The following is an 18,078-nucleotide window of genomic DNA, read 5'->3' as shown; positions in this document are numbered from 1 at the left end:
ATTGTTTTACCGCGACAGCTTCTCGCATCGCGGCAACAAGAGAACTCATCGTATCTGGCGTCTAACTAACTATCTCTCAGATCTTTGAAAGTTACTGTTGGACCCAGCTCGAACCGCTCCAATCCCTGTCGACGATGAACGAGTTGCATTCGACATAGCTCGGGTATCGCAGGCCCGCCAACCAAACTGCAACTGTCATCGAGAAAGACGGTCAGACCAAACATAGAAAACCCAAACCAGTGTCCTTTGCACACTGTATCAAATTGCCCATCCAAAAGAATCTGAGGAAAAGTGAGATGAGGCAGCAGCAGTATACTGAGGTGGGCTACAAGACACTAACTTCTCGATAGCACTACAAGCGACAGGACCCAAGCACAGACATCAGTCTCACTACTTCACTGCGATAACTTGTCGCCCCGATCCAGCAAAGGCTTCAGCGTTTCCATTATTCCATCTTCCCGCAGGTCCTCATACTGCTGACTCCAACGCGCAGAATACTCTAACATCTCCTCTGTTGCAAGAAACTTGTGTTCCCAGTTGTCGCCGAATTCCGTTGCAAAGTAAGGATCCTTCCCTTCCTTATCGATTACGAAGAAGTCGTAGCTTGGGTGGCGGATCCATGTTAAAGTTCGGGCTATGTCGAATATGACATCGGCGGGAAGGGTCGGGACAAGGACATCAGGTCAACGCAGAAGGGAGAGCGAGAGGCAAACGTACAGGCCGGGAGATCACAATACACGAGAGTTGGACAGAGTGAAGCCCATGTCCGCATTAACTTGAAATCTTCGTACGTTGAACTAGGAGCATGTAGATTGCGGCGAATGCGGTCACATAGAAGAAGGATCTTCAAGGACTTGAAAGAAGGCAGAATTTTGGACAGCTCGGAGAGCATATTACGCTGCAAGGAGAACGAAGCCAGTCAGCGATGAGAACGATTCGTCGCATGTATTCATAACAAATAATACGAACGTTCCCAATGTCCACAAGATCCGGGTTCTCGTTACAGTTGTCAATGCGCAGGTACTGCAGCTCCCGTAATTGTACGGCTGCGTGCGCCATGAACTCTGTATGCCATACATGCGACGCGTAGGCAAGGACGATGACAGGCCTGCCCGACTGTGTGAGAGGTACTATGATGTCTTTAGCAACATGGGGTAGTTCGTCCAGTTCAAGTTGGCGGCACGGCCAGTACAAGGATACGTCCGTGATGCGCGAACGAGGGACGAAGATCGGAGTCAAAAACGGAGAGCAATGGATGGTTGAGATTGGTAGTGGGGTAGAAAATATGTTGCATAGTTCTTTGGTAAAAAGGAACTGGCGAGCAACTACATCACCCGCCATGTAGATCGAAAGGAATTCGAGCTGCTCGGAGTGTCGTTCGACGAATTCCATGGTGTCAAGCCCAAGGAGGAAGGAGAAGGAGATATGCCGTAAAACTGGAAGGCGAAGTCGAAAGTTGAGGAGTTCATCAAATAGCGGGAACGGCGATTGACCGCTGGACTCGGAGGTTCGTATGGTGAGGCTCTGAAGATTGACGCAGGCGGCTATGGCCAACGCTCCGCGAGTCATGATCGATTGAAGAGCCTGGCTGTCAGGTAGGCAAATATAAGTATGGATCTGAAAGGAAAACTTCGTGAGAGGAAAGGTCTGCTTACTATCCAGCAGGACCGGATAACCACCATCCGGCTCCTCCTACTCCGGCATGAATGGTTATTTCTCTCACCATGAGAGCCAAATCTGGCCGAAGTTGTAGGAGAGTATCGTGCAGGAGACTCAAGCTTTGACTATCATTTATGATGATATGATCACCATAAAGCACGGCGCTGCATACGGCACTGCAGTATCTATTGACACGGCAAAGAGCGCTTAAGTCACAAGGCTCAGCGTGATCAGCTATCGAACCGACGATCTCCACAGGAAGATGTTCAAAAGAAACAGAGATGATCCGAGAGCGGTCATCCTCTGGATGAGAAGAACCTGACAATGAGCGAACAAGAGAGGCGTGGAAGCCTTCGGTAAGGCCTATGCTCGTCTCTGTACTTGACATCGATAGCAACGATGGTGATGGTGGTTCAAATGCAACCGTGTTAGACGCCCGCGAATTGATATATGATACCTCGCCTCGTGTGAATAAGAAGAGAATTTTCGTGGGTACGTGCAGAAAACCTGAGTTTCCAGTGCACGGTTTAGGCATTGAAGTTGCCTTATATATAGGGTGCAGGAGCGCATGCTGCTTTGCTTGAAAACTTATTAATTTTTTGGCAGAGCGAGTTTCGCTCTCATGAACAGCAAACCTCTTCCGCTTCCAATCCAAGGATCTCAGCAGGGAGCATGTCCTGAAAGAGGGTCCAGCAGAAAGACATTGGAGGATTCCTCCCCCTCCCTCATCGGCGTGCTCAAGATCGCGTATGGGGGCAAGGAGGAGGGTGGCGTATTGGTATCGAGGTTCGATCCTTATGTGTACAGTTTTGGTGGCAAATGTGACGTGAGTTCTGATCCTGTGAGTACATCACTGGCCTGGATTTGGCTCTTGGTCCGATCCCTTGAACAGCCCTCGTGCGTACGGAAAGCTAGCAGGACTGCCTAGGTCCGATCACTATGCGTACAATTTCGTTGTACGTTTTTAGGCTTGGTCGCTAACTACTACTCCCTAACACTGTACGCCACCGCACAGACCATTCTGTGTCAAATTAACAGTGTTTTAGGCGTTCGTCTAAGAGAAGGTCCAATCCCTCGTGAGTACGGAAGGTGCCCTTATTTGGACTACCCGATCCACGAAAGTACAGAAATCCTCCCAAACTTTGAGTACAGAACCGCCCAGATTTTGGGTTTTGGGATCGGACCTCGATGCCAATACGCCACCCTCCTGGGCAAGGAGCATGCCCGGATCCTCCCGGCGATGTCTTACTTAAACTCCGGGTGGCACCTGCCAGATTACTTATGTCTCCTGTCAAGTTCTGTGTTGAGACAGACGATCCTCGCTCGCCCAGTTGAAATCTTGTCTACTTTTCCATTAATTGGGAGACTAAGTAGTGGCGTGGTCCACGAATAACTTCCAAGCTTTTTGGCTATTTTTGGTCATTACTTAGAACGATCCAAAAAAGGGACCCGTGCTCCTTCAAATAGCCTTCAAAGCTGTTGCTGCAGATCTAGAGCAGCCGTGCCACACTACACGATACGGTCAAGTGCTGCCATGTCTGTAAAGATCACATCTAAGTGTACTATATTCGCATTGCTCCTTTCTGTGAATAGAATATTTGCAAGCGGTACGTACTTACCAGCATCAAGTTTCACGTCCTCTGCTCTACCTGTACCATATTCATTTTATAAGGCCGTTCCAGTTACTTGGCTTCTCAACCCCCTAGGAGGTTCTGTGGCCCGGCTCAGTCACGCCTCACGACTCACGACTCACATCGGCGAAAGGGAAGGAAAGAGGTTCATCCAGAAAACCCAGCCTCCCTTAGTAAGGATTCAGTTTTTTTTGGAATTCATCAGACGTTCGACTTTCCTGTAATACTATGGCAAACGATAACACCGAAGGGGATGCTATTTCTCTCACAGGACGACCCGTCATTGTGTTTAGTTAGGCTCCTCCAGCGAGCTTGCTTCAAATCATCACCATCAAGAGTACGCACGGCGGCACCTCCTTCTGCTGATCCCCGTCGGATACGAGGGAGATTTTGAGCTCACTTGAGTCTATGTGATGCGTATCGGACTTCAATATCGGACCATCGCCAGTGCTATACTTACCCCGCTACCCCAAGATATCCGTTCTCTTTGCCCGACACGCAGGACCACCCAGTACACCGTAGTCGGGTCAGTGAGGTGAAATCGGCTGGATACCTGCGCTATGATACTTATTATACAGCCCATGGAATCAACCCGATGGGTACTGTACATCATGGAATTGTGTACGAATTATACTTCGCAAAGTACGTGTATGTTCGTATACTACCACATACCGAACATCCTCCTCCATATGAACAACTCATCGTGACAACAACCAAACCTTCATGGATGCGCTGATAAAAATACAAGGTTGTGAGCGAAAATGAACAAAAAGACAATGGTCCATCATTCGATGACAAAGTACTAATACTGTAGAGCAATACGATGGCCATGGCGAAGAAAAATAATGTAAAATACAAAAAAGTGATCGTCAAACACCACTCATCTGCGTTGAGGTAGAATGTGTTGAGGCTTGAGCAGAACGAGGATCGCCCAGTGGCCAAGAGTTCCACAGAATGAACCCTGAAAAAGCATTTGTAGATCGCAGAATACCGAAGACGACGTAACGAAACAAGAACAGACGAGACGAACGAACCAGCGAAAGCCGAACATTGAACCAGAAGAACCCCTAAACGAACCCATCGCCACCCAGCTACCAACTACGACCGTCTCGCCACCGGACGCGACGCAAGATTCGCCTTGAAGGTCGCATACCCCCCACTATCCCTCACTCCACCCGGCCCGGCCTCATCGAACGAGGGCGTGAACGACGAAGTCGCAGAGACCGGCAACCTTCCACGGATGTTCGGCGACTCTCCACGAGCAAGGGTGAGAGCTTCTCGAGGGTAATCCATAACGACGTCCGAGAATCGTCCGAAGTCGGTCGCCGAGAGAGGGACGTCTAGGTTCTCGTCGCTCCTCTTCGAGCTCAGAATCCTGGTGTTTACTACGGGGGCCGGAGCTGACGCGAGAGTTGGCGTGGCGCTGACTCCTATCCTTGGTGAAGCAAACACAGTCGCACCGTCGATGATGCCGCTGTCTGGAGTGGGAGCACGTTCGCGAGCGAGAACGGTAGGGTGAGGAGTCCGAATGGTGGCCGCTTCGAGCATGCCTTCGATGTCGAGGGTCTCGATAGACTGATTGTTTGGATCGTGGCCTCTCGTACGCCGCGACGAATTGAAAGCGGGCGTGTCGGGGAGAACGCCACTGTCTGCGGTGCTATACAGTTTCGCCCGTGTGTTCTGAGAATACCGGGAAGAGGTGGGAGAGCTGAAGTCTTCTGGCCGATAAGGTGGGTTGGCAAGGTATCGTGATTGGGATTGCGCCGGGTTGGTCTGGATAATCTGCGGTGGACTCTGTCGGCTTGGTCGGGGTGCAGACAGATAGGGAGGGGGGGTTCTGGAGAGCTCGTCATCGAATTGCTTCTCCTTTTCAGATAAGCTGGGCTTGACTGCGACGAACGCCTCCATCTGTTTACGGGCAAGACGTCGTCTGCGCTCGCGCCAGAAAAACCAACCGAGGAGAATGAGCATCGTTCCGACAACCGTACCGGAAACGACTCCAATGGCGACTGCTCCAGCACTGGTTCCAGTCCTCAATATCAGAACAGATCCCGGAAATTAAGAGCGCAATGACGTACCTAGACAACCCACCCGGAGATGGGGTAGCGCTAGCCGATGAAGCAGCAGCCGTGAAGTCGAAGGGGAAGCACGACGTGCTACTCGATGCATCTCCGCCGACAGGATACAGGTTCGAGACCTGGTGGTTTCCGTCGTCATCCTCGAATAGAAACGCAACTTCAAACCCCCTGAAAACGGGAAGGATGTAACTGGCCACGCCGGTCGTATTGGACGTCGTCGACGTTTGATTTAGGGTTTCGGAGAAGAAGTTGGGAACGAAGGCTCGGACGGTGGGCGCGGTGCTCGTATTGCTGAACGATACGTTGAACGATTCGCACTGTGACAGGGTGGATTGAGTGGAAAAGAGTTGTGTTTCCGTGGATGAAGGAAGACAGGACGTGTCATCGGAGTCCTCGATTTTGATGATGTCTGATACCGCCGCGACAGCTTCTCCGGTTCCAGCGTCGTCCAAAGTAGCGATGAACGTCGACCCGGCCGGAATAGGGAGAAATGTGATGAATGCTGCAGCTGCAGCACCGGAGGCAGAATCCCATGATGACGGAGGGATGGTGATGGGGATCGAGGAGGAGTTGAAGGGAAGAATGGTCAAAGTGAGAGTGGATGTCGCGTTGATGGAGGAGCCGACGAAAGAAACGTTGAAAGACCCGCACTGCTCAATGGAAGAAAACTTGAGCGTGTCGAACTTTGAAGAGGAAACGACCTGCGCGCCCAAGGCCAGCGAGCCGAGCAGCACCAGTGCGGCAAGCAGCATCGGAATAGGAAGAAAAAGCAGATGAGGCTGCTATGGTCAACGAACTAAAAGACCATGCAGAGCAAAGAGATGCAACGAAAGGAAAAGTCGCACTTGCCCAGAAGGCGGACGGGGAAGAGTCAGAGCTCTGAAGGTGGGAAGAGCAGACAGCGTTCTCTTCGAGGACTCTGGAGGCTTAACAATTCAAATGTCGTAAGGACCTCCCTGATTTGGGTCTAGAATATCATGTTCCTCCAAGGTTACGAGTGCTGAATTCACCATGATGCGGAGCTATCACCCTCTTGGACAGCATACGCAGCCTGAGAATCGTTGTTAGGGAAAGGGGCAAAGCTTCCGCTCGACGGCCGCGCATATGTATCAGCTGCAGAAAAGATAGCTCTGGTGGCGGTTGTACATAGGAAATTCCTTCTTCTGTTAGCCTTCGACCCGGATCGACGCCGCACCTGCTCCTATCTATAGCCCGTGTACAAAATTCCCTCTGCATCTTTGTTCAAGTAAAAGGAAATCTGCTTTCGACAAGACGAGGCGATCCAAAGGAAAGGCCGGCTGATGTGATACATCACCATGATCTCCACTGATCCCTTGCTCAAAGCCTTTCTTACACCCGTGCTCGTTCAATACTGCGAACGTACGTATATAGTTCCAGTCTATCCATTTTCAGCGTCCAGGAAAGGAGGCATTCACAGACGTCACGCGTCAGGGCTACAAACAAATGCTCGGCTCAGGTTCTGAATCTGACAGTGATAGAGGCATTTCTGCGATGTGGCGTGATCAGTTGTTCGTCTGTGGCCCATCGCAATGAGACTTCGTGGACAATGAGTAGAAGTGCGAGTAACACTAGTCGCCCAGTCAAATATTGCCATATATTGCAAGACTTCAGAAGCCATGAAGGGGGATATTATCACCCTCAATCGTACACAACATCACACACGCCAAGAATGGAAAGACCCAGCCGACGCACGCACTGAGTATGCTCACAACCCCTCCTCATATAACTTCCTCGCCAAAGCAACATAAAACCTCTCCAAATCTTTCTCAGTCTCAAGATCACTCTTCCTCCTCCCGGTCTTCGCCGCCGCCTCCCTCTTACCTTCTCGCTTCTCCTTCTCCTTCCTCTTCACCTCCTCCCTCTTCTCCTCGTCCGACTTGCTGTTGATACCCAGTAAAGGCAATGACGGTAATTTCGACGGGATATCTTCCGTGGACGGGACTTGGTCGATGATCCAATCGAACACAGCCGAGAGTTTCTCCGTCGAGCTCTTGAGCATATCCTCTCCATCATGCCTATGCTCTTCATGCAGCCCCGGAACATTCGCGCCAAGCTTCAACGGCGAAGGCCTCAACGCCTGACCCCCAAATACCTCTTTTGCCGCCACCGACGACGACGCCCCAGCTCTACTCTCCCTATCCTTCCTATCCCCCTCCTCCTTCCTCCAAGCCCTAACAAACCGAGTCCAATCCAAATTGTTCCACCCCCTCACGCTCTGCTTCAAATCCACATCCACCTCGATCCCACTAGCACCCCTCAACTCCCAATGATCGCTCCCCTCCATCGTACCCAAAAACTCACCCCACCTCGCGCTCTGAAGAGTGACCAACCCGTCGTTTCCCCAAAGCTCGTCGTTCTCCCATGGAGGAAGTGATTTCTCGCCATTTCGCAGGGAGTATTGAGTAGAAGCGGAAGGGTCGAGTGAATTGAGACCGAGGGCGGAAGATGCTTCCGCGCGGAGACGCGCTCTGTCTTTAGCTTCGGCACCGTCTGTGACGAGTTTGGGAAGCCAGAGCGGATGCCAGACGTTCATGCTCTCCGTCCTCCCCGCGACGCTGAAATACTTCACGCTCGGGTCATCAGGCGTGGCGGGGTTGAAGACTGTATTGAGGTAGGTCGTGGTCAAGTTCGCGTAGGCGGGTGAGTCGAACATTGAGAGAAGAAGGGTGGTGAAGGAGGAGGGGAGGGACGTGAGTGCTATGAGGGGCGATGATGAGCCGGTTTGTTTGGGGTCGGATTTGGGATCTGAGCGGGAGGACATGTCGGAGGATGAGGCATGGGCGGCGTTTGAGGAGTCGAGTGCTGTACGGGCGGCTTGAAATGTTTGTTCCTTCTCTGGGAGATTTCTTCCGATGCCGAGGTAGTCCTGAGGTTGCATTGTTATCAGCACGCAAGGCAGATAATAATTGCTGGATAAGAATGCGGACCGTACACCAGTCCATGAATGGACTTCCTCGATGTGGCGTTGCGATAGTAGTCAACGATAGAGGAGTATACTCCGTAGGTTTGACGTGCGTAATTAGATGACGGCAGTCAAGCCCTCCCATGGAGTGCGCCATGAAATTAAGGCCTCTGCCTGGAGCCTTCTTCTCCAAATATCTATTAAGCTGTTCGGAGCGAGAAGCAATTGATCCCGTCCTAAAGAATTGCATGAGACTAGATTTCAACAGGGCGAATAAAGAAGATTTACTCACCCTGGTACCGACGTGACGATCACTTCGGCGCCGATGGTCTTGCGAAGGATGCCAAGGATGGTGGACCAGTACTGCATCCGCAGACTAGGAAACGCAGAAGGCCCTCTGACATCAAAACCGTAAAGACCTAGAGATATATAAATATAGGATAGACAGGTTAGAATAAATCTATGCACGTACCATGGCAAAGAACTATAGGATAACGTGGCGCCCGGACAGGATCGTAGAGGACTGGATTTCGTAACAGACGGTGGAGTGTATCGGGGTTCTCGGCCTTTTGTTCATTACTCTTTGGAGGAGGAGGGGGTGGTTTATTGGTGGATGGAGGGGGTTTTGGGTCTGGATTTGAATTGGGAGTCAAGTGTGGCCCAGATGGTTCATTCGACTGTGGCGTAGGATGGCGAGAGAAACGCAGGTTATTCGACGGCCAACGAAGTAGAGGCCATGGAATAGAAATTCCGGCAGCTATGTGATTCATGTTTCAGTATCTTATTCGCAACTCTAATTCCACAAGTCAAGGTTCACGGTAAGCCACGGAAAATTACTGACCAGCTGCAACACTTTCCTGCGTCAGCTTCGGTTCATTTAGCACCAGTGAAGCCGGTCTCCAGTTCCAGTCGAATGCATCTCTCAAACACTTCGAGCTCCTCGGTTTGACAAATTTTCCCTGAGTATCCCCCTCCGGGTCTGAACGAGGGAGGTAATGGTGCGTGATGGACAGAGTCGAAATGACATTAACGACTCTGCGAAGCAGAACAGAAGCCGAGGCTGGGATCCATACGCCGTTCATCTATCATCGAAAGCAGAGAGGACGGGCAAGGACCAGAAAACGAAAGCCGTGGTGAGCGTCAAGAGCAAAGGGGTAAATAAATTGGTTGGGGTGGCCAACGTGGCGTCATAGGTAGCTAGCTTACATAATACAACCTGAACTTTTGGAAACAAGTCGCGTGAAATATTTATTTCCCTTCACTGTCTACCGCGTCGGCCACAGGTACGTCCTCATCGTTCTTGACAGCGTTGACGGCTATTCATTATAATACTACTTCGCAATAGATGAGTTCTAGGGCAGCAAAGGCGTCGACGAGGCGACTGACCCGACCCAGTCGCCCACCTCCCAAAATCCTCCGTAGCCTAAAAGCCACACCCGAAGGCGTCCCCATCCCCCATGTCAACCTCGTCGTACGCGACACCCACCCGTCTCGAATCGGCGACCATTACCACCACACCCTTGCCGACGACCTCCTCTACATGACCTACAAACATGAACACCTTCCCCGTCCTCCACCTCGTCAAATTCGTACTTTATACGACGAAGAAGACCCCTACGTCAAGCACCGCAAGAACCCACTGGCCGGTGGATCGATGCTCGGAAGGAGAGAGGCGCCACCTACGACGCCGGAGAACGTCGTCGAGCTCGAAAGAATAGTGCTACACACATTCCAGAAGACCGCCATCCAGACTCGACAGAACCTCTTAGGGCCCATCATGATGATGCGTGCCCTTTCCGGAGAGACAGAGAACGGTGGTGGACGGTACTTGGCGAACGGTGTTGAGGTCGTCAGGGGGAAACAGTCGGTTTCGGGATGGGTGCGACCTGGAATGCCCGCTGGCGCGAAGGTCACGCTCAAAGGCCCGAAGATGTACGAATTCATCGGAACGCTCACCGAGTTCGTCCTTCCCCGTCTGCGCGACTTCCAGGGCATACACCTTCCACCACAGTCACAGAGGATGAACACGCCCTCGGGGACGACGGGCGTAGTCGAGTTTGGACTTCCACCGGAGGCAATGGGTCTGTTCCCCCAGATCGAGGTTAATTTGGATTCATACCCAAAAACATACGGTTTCAATATCCACTTTATCACGAACGCAGTTGGCCAGAATGCGCAGACCAGGGCTCAGCAGCTGGTTTCTGGTTTTGGGATACCCTTCGTGAGGAGGTAAATGTTGAGGGGCGTTCTGCACTTCTCGTGAGTTCTTTCGTGTTTTTCTTCGACGTGTCGGAGATTAATGCTCGTGCTCCTGTTCAGTCCGCAGCTCTTCTGGTGCTTTATGTACATCCGTGAATGGTGGGTTAGATTAGACAGGTATCGGCCCTAATACAGTAAAGTTCCACAAAAGTGCGTGCATATGCGATATGAGAAACCGAATCAATACTACCCAAGAAATCGACAGTCTTAAACGAGAGAGAAATGTGCAATGAGTGACTAGTCTGCGAAAGATATATGCTACAGCGTGAATGAAAGTGCGGTATGTAATCCGAATCCAGCCTAGAACAAGGGAAAGTGTGCGCCACAACGAGAACCAATGTTCGACCGAGCCGAAGGTGGAAAGGAAATCCCAAAACCGAAGTACCTAAGAAAACGTGCAAAGTCACCACGAACCCTATGCAAAGGTGACCACCAACCGTCTTCCTTCACCCGCATCACCGCCGCTCCGACGAATCCCATGGAATATCCCCCAACCTCGTCCTCCCTCCCCCTCTCGCCGCCGCATCCCCATTCCCATGCCCGGGCGCCTTATACAAACCCGCACCGTTCCTGCTCGCCGTCGCATAGGCACTCGAAGGAGGGGTCAACATCGCCGACGCCTCACTCGCCGTCCTCCTCACCCTCTTCTTCGGCGCGATCGTACTCCGATTCGCAGATCCCTCCAACCCCTTCAATCCCGACTTCATCGCTAAACCTCCCGAGCTACCACTACTCCCAGCGCTACTCACGCTCGCGCCCAACCCATGTGCGTGTCCGAGCGCCGCTCTCCCAGTCGACGCAGGCTTCAACACCGGTGCCAAAGTCGGTTCGATCTCCCTCGCCAGCTCCCTGACCAACACCGCACTATCGTTCTTCTTCAACCTTCCCACCAAATCGTGTATCTTATACCTCTCCACTAGTATTCCCCTATTCGGGTGCACGTCGCACACCGTCCTGAGTATCCTCAGCAGGTTGAGCTTGACCACGGCTTTGGAGTTGTCCAGCTTCTCGATGATGCGTCGGAAGAAGGAGGATTTGGCGATGCCGATTGTGATTGGGGTGGAGAGGCGGCAGATCTTGAGGAAGGGGTCGAGTAGGTTTTCGAAAGAGTTGGCTTTGGCGGAGACGAAGCATTTCAGCAGAGATTCGAGGGAGTGCGGTTTGAGGAGTTCGTCCTCGACGCGGGCTGTCTCCTCTTGAAGCCTTTTTTTGACCATTAATACCAGCCATCACGAATCAAGGGCGAAAAAAGGGTGGATGGGCATACCATGATAATATCGACTCCAAAGCACTGACTTGGAAGTACGGATCCGCCAGCAAGCGGATATACATCGCCAGCCCATCATGTTGCCACAAAAGCATCCTACAGCTCTTGCCTGCGCTCGCGAGATCACAAAGTATAGGCAACGCAAACTGCTTGAGCGGTGACTGGGACTCGATGACACGCATGAGACTGGGAATGATGCCGGCCTGGGCGGCCTCTTCTTGTCGGAGTTTGTTGAGCCGACAGAGGTTGTAACAGGTTTGGAATATGTGGTTCGCCATTTCCTGCGCGCGGAACAAGCGGAGTAAGTGAATGTGAAGACGTAGTTGGATACAAAGGAGAAAGGAGGGCGTACTGTGCTGTAAGGACCGGATTTATGTTCTTCGAGAATCCTGGTGAGGATCTCTATGGCGTTAGCATTCTGAAGAACATCCAAGAGGTTCGAGTTCATTGATAAGTGCTTGATAGCTTTCAGCATGTGCACCAAGCAATCCGGCTCCAGCAGCTCGCACGCCCTCAACAACCCTACAAGCAAATGACATGAATATATTCCGCTCATTTCAACGACGAAAAAGTTTACGCACGTCTGACGATCTTTCTTACCCCCAACGCGTTCCTCACATGGATGTCCGACTGCGACACCTGACAGAACACCAGCAAAATTTGCAAGATCTTGCTCTTCATCGTCGCCGCCTTATCTCCGTCATTCGCCATCACGTTCAATAAGGCGGAAGATAGAGGATCGAGGAGTCCCTCGCGTATAAACATCCGACAGAAGTCGTTCTTAGTGGTGGGACTCTGGAGCTCGAAAACGCTGCCGATGCCCACTAGAGCGTGCACGATGAGATCTGATTGCTCGGCGAAGTCTTCGTCGAGAAGGTCGACTAGGACTTTGAGGCCTCGGCAGCTATGCACGAGGAGTATAATCATTAGTATTATGAGCAATAGGGGCGAACAGAGGGAGAGATCCGTACGAGATAAACATCTGCAAGGTGAGGACGGAGACGTGACAGAGGAGCTGAATAAAGTTGGAAGCTTCGAGTCGGCACTCTGATGGGTACCTCTTGGACGTGAAACCTAGAGTGAAAGATCAGTGACTGACCTAACAAGCTTATTTCTGCGAAATGGGCCCACCCATCATCACTGGGATACCACTGCACGCCCAAGAGATCAGCGTAAGTCTCCTCGGTTGGACGGATTATGAATACTCACCCAATGAGACAGAAACTTTCCAAGAAAGCAGCATCCGAAGTGACGAGCTGTCATTACCAAAACGAATGAATTATTGAGAATCACAACTGCGCTATAATAGGGTGCTCACCAAATTAACTATCTGCAAGAGCTTCATGATGACCTCTCGTGATAAGTTCTTCCTCTCCAAAACTTCCAGGAGTGCAAGCATCCCATGCGATGACACCAAATGTCCTTGCATCTCCGGCGTATCTGACAGGATATTGAGCTTTCGGCACGTGCAACGATATCGTCAGCACGACTTTTCACTGACAAACAGAAGCAGATTACCAGTTCATCACAAGCATCTCGTATTTGGAAATCCGGCGCATCAGGATTGAGTTCGTCGACAAGCTGGTTTATGGCACTGGTCAAACGAGCGTATTTATCTCGTTGAAGGTTCGCCTCGAGATCGTCTTCCTCATAACCTTCATCAATCTCCGCAAATGGGTCTTCCTCATCTGTGTCATCGCCTAACTGTGTATCACGACGTTGAGCTCGGGCGGCAAACAGTACGACAAGAAGGGAGACATCGAACTCACCCATGATTTGCTCGACAATCGCGTATTGAGCTGTAATGTCTGCATAGGCTGCTCCGTCGCTAAATCCGGCCGTCAAGCATCAGCAATCCTGCACCCCAGATGAAATGTTTGTTCTTCTGAACTCACAACCGCCATTCGGCTTCCCAAATACATCGTCGTAATCCTCATCATCATCCTCCGCATACTTCCCGAACTCGTCCTGCATCAAATCGCTATGACCCTTCAACTTTCCTGCTCCCTCCTTTCCAAACGACCCATTCGCAGACCCTACGAGCGAGGACGATCTCGAGTGTGAGTGTGAGTGTGATCTGACGACAGAGGAAGCGGATAGTGGTTGGCTGCCGGAGTATAAAGCTGATGATGTCGGTGCGAGGGGGCTGAGCGATGGTCTGCTAGCTTTACCCCTCGACCCGGAGCCTGACGCACTACCTGAACCAGAACTAAAGCTCCTCTTCACCCCATCACCAACTCCACTCATATCCGGCAAGGGTGCCGTCTTTGGTCCAGGACTTGTCGTCAATCCACCCAACCCAAGAGTCTTCAGATCATCTGGATGGAACAATCCCTTTCTCACCGAATTCTTCATCTTGAAGTCCGAGAACTTCTCCTGCCATTCATCGTCCTCGTCTACCGCCAAGTCCGAATAATCCTCGACTATGGGCGCGATCGCTCCTGGTGGTGGTTTGGCGACGGGAACGGGCGCTTGGTGAGGGTCACGGAGGGAGCCACCAGGGGACCGAGTAGCAAGAGGACGAATTGTCTCGCTGTCGTTCTCGTTCCGTTCTGATGATCCGGAGGAGTTCTGGGTCAGATCCTCGGCGGAGGCCTTCTCCAGTGCTACGGCAGAGAAAGCGATATCGTTAAGGTTGGGGCGGAAGAAAATGCAGCACGGAAAAATGTAGGCATGTACCTTGCAGCTTCGATAACGAGATTCCTTCCTCGAAATCGTCATCCCAATTGTCTGTCTGCTCCTCCGGCTGCTGCAGAACCAACGGCCCAGACATCGCCAACGGTGCATTTGAACCCTTTGAGTTCCCACTCGCAACAGCCGAAATCTTTCTGCTCCGTATGAGATTATTCGACGAGGGCAGAGAGCCGATGGAGGAAGAGAGAGGAATGGTGGGGGTGAGGTGGGGGTGAGAGGACGAGGCATTGAGAGACTCGCTCATAAGGATAGGAGAGCCAACAGCGATCGGGGAGCCTGTTGCTAGAGAAGTGGTTCGTTGTCGGCCGGGATTCTTTGATGGTTTGGACGGTGCTAAATTCATACACTTAATATTGGAAGCACAAAACACAACGAAGCTCGACCCACATTTCAATGCCTCGTTCCATTCCTGTACCTTCAGCACTGCCTCGTCAAAGTTGTACTTGCTCTGCGGCCTTTCGGACGTTCCTCTCCCATTCGCGCCCGAACCTGACCTATTCTGCTCGCTTGACCTCCTCCCGCTATTGTCCTCCATCGACTTCTTCGCCGCTACCATCCACGGATGCCGCAGAAGTTTTTTGGCCGAGATGCGGAGGTTGTAGTCTTTCTGGAAGCAGTGGCAAAGGAAGTCTTTGACGATTGGGGAGGCGCCTTCGGGAATGGGCGGACAATCGTCTTGAACGATGCGATAGAGGGCTGGCATGGGTTTGAGGAAGTGATATGGCGGACGGCCTTCAAGAAGTTCAATGACAGTACATCCGACGCTCCTAAATAATCGAACGAGAAATAAGTAGGGTATGGAGAACATAAGGACAAGTGCGTACCAGATATCAGATGCGGTTGTGGCGCCAAATTGTTCGATTACCTCAGGTGCCACTTGACGCGATGAACCACATCAATCAGCACGACGTTATACAAGTTTAGATAGAACAAGTACTCACTCCAATATGGACTTCCGACAACTGCGTCATCACTTGCCCCACCCGTAGTCGTACTACTCGCCACACCGAAATCCGCAAGCTTTACGGCACCATCCTTCGTCGTCAAGATATTCGCACCCTTGATATCTCGATGGATCACACCCTGGTCGTGCAGGTACACCAGGCCATCGAGGACCTGCGAAATGTACACGGCGACGAGATTCTCTGGGAACTTGCCGAAACGCTTGGAGATGCTGACCAGAGAGCCGTTCTCGCAGAATCTGGCGTGCACAAAAGAGCTACGTGAGACTCCAAGAGGATGAAGAAAGTTCGTAGGCGTACTCTAAGATAATGTACAGATATTCGCGGGTCTTCACAAAGCCCTTATATTTGACGATGTTCGGATGCTAGAGGAAATGTAGACTGAGAACTTGACATAAGGAAGAGGCATGGTGAGAAATACTCACATTAAGATTCTTGAGCAGGTCAATCTCGGACTGCACGGAATACAGATGTCAAACTCCATGCTTTACAAAGTGTGGCGACACAGTCGAAGCGGAAGCAAATCGGTGCCACAGAAGTAGAATCAACAGCTAGCCCTTCGAAAGCCAGGCATTACATTCTTTCCAGCAACAAGATGCATTTCTGGATCTCGTGAATGCATCCCAATAGTGTATTCTCCACCCGCCACACCGACCTATCCCCGGCGAACAAAAGAATGACTCACCATGATCTGTCCCAACTCTCCCTTTGGAATATTACTGAGTTGGATTTCTTTCACAGCAACGGTCTCCCCAGTAGCCCAATTCAAAGCGCCTTCATATGCAAATATTCTTAAATCTTCCTGCAAGTAGATTGAAGTGGGGCCACTCACGGTAGACCTGACCGAACGCGCCCTTTCCTAAGGAGTCACCCAATTGCTACGACGTTCATCAGTCACAAGCTAGGACTCAAGAGGGTAGATCAGGCGCACAAAATCATTGAGAAGCTTGGCACTGGTCCCTGAGTTCGAGGAAGCACCATGCGAACCAGTCATAGTCTCTTCAGACGTGAGACAGACGGTTGTTTAAATAGGACGTGTCGGACGCTCGAGCGATGGCCAAGCTGTTCAGAAATTGATTGGCGTCTGATGGACTCGTATTCAGAAATGTCGTGAAAAATGCGCGTAATATGAGGCCGCAGTGGACGATGTCAATGACGACGGCGTCGGCGAAAGCAAGAAAGAGTGAGCGCGCGCCGCAATGAACACGATCGCGTCGCGACGCCGGTGCCACCCAAACCAAGGCGAGCGGCAATTGCCGACCCCTCATGTTCCCAATCCTCCTCGTTCTCGCTGCTCTCGTTTTCTTGTCGCCCTCACGCACACCGCCCAAAACCCTGAGGTTGGAAGAACGTACTTGCTTTATACTTTTATACTTGGGATTCTGAGCTTGGACGCTTCTCGTGATCTGACGCGACATTCACCTGACGATAATTATTGTTTCGTGAAACGCGAACTACTTGGCTCAGTCTTGTGGTACTGGATGGCTTTCCGTAGGGGTTTTCTTTTGCGGATACTAAATATCTAGATGCACAGACATGAGGCCCAAGTCGGTTTTCTATTGTATTGGATGAGGCTTATTGTCTTTGTATCTCTGTGCAGCCAGAACCGCTCCTAGACTGCTCCGGATAGTCACCCACTACTTGCCTTGTTTCAAGTCATGCTCCCATGATCCTAAAATCTCCGCTGTTTTTCTTTACAATAACTTCCATGTGGGCCTGAGCAGCGCGTCAGTGCCGAGGTCTAAACGACTTTCGGCGGCCAGAGGGGCAATTTTTGGCCTGGGACGGGGGCCAGGGAGGTCACCTGTGAGGTATGATCTGAGTGGCGGGGGTGGGCGGGACCTTTATCAGCAATTCATCAGGACGCCCCGTCGAGTTCGTGAAAATACCATGCCCCCAGCTCGGTTTTGAACCTCTCTGACTGACACTGACCGAGAGCAGGTCAGGAAGGCCTAAAGCAGGCCTCGAGAACCGAGAATCAATTCCCTGGAGTATTTTGTACATTTTTCACGCATCTCTGACACGGGGGCCAGACTGGCCTCGGGGAAGGTGTGATTTCAAAAACGGGGGCCAGGGCGGCTCCTCCGGAATACCCTCATGCGGGGGTCACCTTGTAGGCCGGGAATAGACCTCCGAGATGACTTTCAGGGGGCCTGGCTTGTCTCAGTTTCTTGTTTACGGCCCTGCGGACGCAATTTACTCTAGCTCAGATCAAAGGGGTTCTTGTTTGCTCTTGTTCTACTCGGTACCGAAACCCCGTCTCGCGCGTATATAACGGGGCGGCCTGTAACGCTGCTCCATCATGTTCTTCTCTTCCCCCACCAGACCGACCCACCCGCCCAACCCGTCTGGATCTCCCCTCTCTATATTTTTTTACGCTTCTGGTCGTCGTACACACCTCTGCTTCTCCTGTCCAATACATCGCCGACCTATGGCTCATCAAGAACGAGAATGTAGTAAGTTTCTCCGTATTAATTCACCACCCACACATAATCTATAATGCGAAGGTCGACTCTGATGTATGGTATGTATCTCTAGGCGCAGTTGTCTACGGCCGTCTCTGAACCAGGCTCAAAATTAATCCAATGCTTGTAAGGTACGTGTC

General features: G+C 51.5%; 4 protein-coding genes across 4 annotated transcripts; all 4 read right to left on the bottom strand.

Moving 5' to 3' along the window:
• Window positions 1–306: 306 nt before the first annotated feature.
• Window positions 307–1,959, bottom strand: STEHIDRAFT_139876 (uncharacterized protein; the record flags this gene model as incomplete). Its single annotated transcript, XM_007304925.1, has 5 exons — window positions 307–634; window positions 718–898; window positions 970–1,588; window positions 1,656–1,844; window positions 1,907–1,959. 5 exons carry the CDS (start codon window positions 1,957–1,959, stop codon window positions 396–398), a joined length of 1,281 nt encoding a protein of 426 aa, XP_007304987.1. The 3' UTR covers window positions 307–395.
• A 2,429-nt stretch (window positions 1,960–4,388) lies between these two features.
• Window positions 4,389–6,388, bottom strand: STEHIDRAFT_169105 (uncharacterized protein; the record flags this gene model as incomplete). The annotated part of the gene is made up of 2 exons (XM_007304924.1): window positions 5,369–6,388; window positions 4,389–5,310 (listed from the first exon to the last, which is right to left on the bottom strand). The coding sequence occupies exons 1-2, from the start codon at window positions 6,118–6,120 to the stop codon at window positions 4,389–4,391; spliced, it is 1,674 nt and encodes a 557-aa protein (XP_007304986.1). The 5' UTR covers window positions 6,121–6,388.
• Window positions 6,389–6,963: 575 nt separating this feature from the next.
• STEHIDRAFT_122096 (alpha/beta-hydrolase) lies at window positions 6,964–9,416 on the bottom strand. The gene is made up of 5 exons (XM_007304923.1): window positions 9,133–9,416; window positions 8,764–9,048; window positions 8,584–8,710; window positions 8,317–8,527; window positions 6,964–8,255 (listed from the first exon to the last, which is right to left on the bottom strand). Exons 1-5 carry the CDS (start codon window positions 9,371–9,373, stop codon window positions 7,095–7,097), a joined length of 2,025 nt encoding a protein of 674 aa, XP_007304985.1. The 5' UTR covers window positions 9,374–9,416; the 3' UTR covers window positions 6,964–7,094.
• A 349-nt stretch (window positions 9,417–9,765) lies between these two features.
• On the bottom strand, window positions 9,766–16,597 carry STEHIDRAFT_98487 (uncharacterized protein). Its single transcript, XM_007304922.1, has 21 exons — window positions 16,405–16,597; window positions 16,306–16,351; window positions 16,159–16,247; window positions 15,899–15,928; window positions 15,774–15,838; window positions 15,453–15,712; window positions 15,336–15,387; window positions 14,899–15,278; window positions 14,497–14,844; window positions 13,713–14,423; window positions 13,587–13,645; window positions 13,336–13,521; window positions 13,136–13,273; window positions 13,027–13,073; window positions 12,949–12,968; window positions 12,789–12,891; window positions 12,399–12,721; window positions 12,170–12,339; window positions 11,818–12,098; window positions 10,611–11,753; window positions 9,766–10,550 (listed from the first exon to the last, which is right to left on the bottom strand). The coding sequence occupies exons 1-20, from the start codon at window positions 16,465–16,467 to the stop codon at window positions 11,006–11,008; spliced, it is 4,119 nt and encodes a 1,372-aa protein (XP_007304984.1). The 5' UTR covers window positions 16,468–16,597; the 3' UTR covers window positions 9,766–10,550; window positions 10,611–11,005.
• Window positions 16,598–18,078: the final 1,481 nt, after the last annotated feature.

Source organism: Stereum hirsutum, assembly GCF_000264905.1.
Source record: "Stereum hirsutum FP-91666 SS1 unplaced genomic scaffold STEHIscaffold_8, whole genome shotgun sequence".
In the NCBI taxonomy this organism is placed as follows: Eukaryota; Fungi; Basidiomycota; class Agaricomycetes; order Russulales; family Stereaceae; genus Stereum; species Stereum hirsutum.
This window is presented reverse-complemented; position numbering and strand designations above follow the sequence as displayed.

What these genes read in the sequence shown, in the direction of transcription:
- STEHIDRAFT_122096 (XM_007304923.1), bottom strand. Translation starts at nt 9,373, where the DNA reads ATGAACGGCGTATGGATCCCAGCCTCGGCTTCTGTTCTGCTTCGCAGA. An exon ending in TCCTATAGTTCTTTGCCATG is followed by an intron (nt 8,711 to 8,763) that starts GTACGTGCATAG and finishes ATATATCTCTAG; the next exon opens with GTCTTTACGGTTTTGATGTC. An exon ending in ATCGTCACGTCGGTACCAGG is followed by an intron (nt 8,528 to 8,583) that starts GTGAGTAAATCT and finishes GCAATTCTTTAG; the next exon opens with GACGGGATCAATTGCTTCTC.
- STEHIDRAFT_98487 (XM_007304922.1), bottom strand. Translation starts at nt 16,467, where the DNA reads ATGACTGGTTCGCATGGTGCTTCCTCGAACTCAGGGACCAGTGCCAAG. An exon ending in CCAAGCTTCTCAATGATTTT is followed by an intron (nt 16,352 to 16,404) that starts GTGCGCCTGATC and finishes TGAACGTCGTAG; the next exon opens with CAATTGGGTGACTCCTTAGG. An exon ending in ACCTTGCAGATGTTTATCTC is followed by an intron (nt 12,722 to 12,788) that starts GTACGGATCTCT and finishes CCTCGTGCATAG; the next exon opens with CTGCCGAGGCCTCAAAGTCC.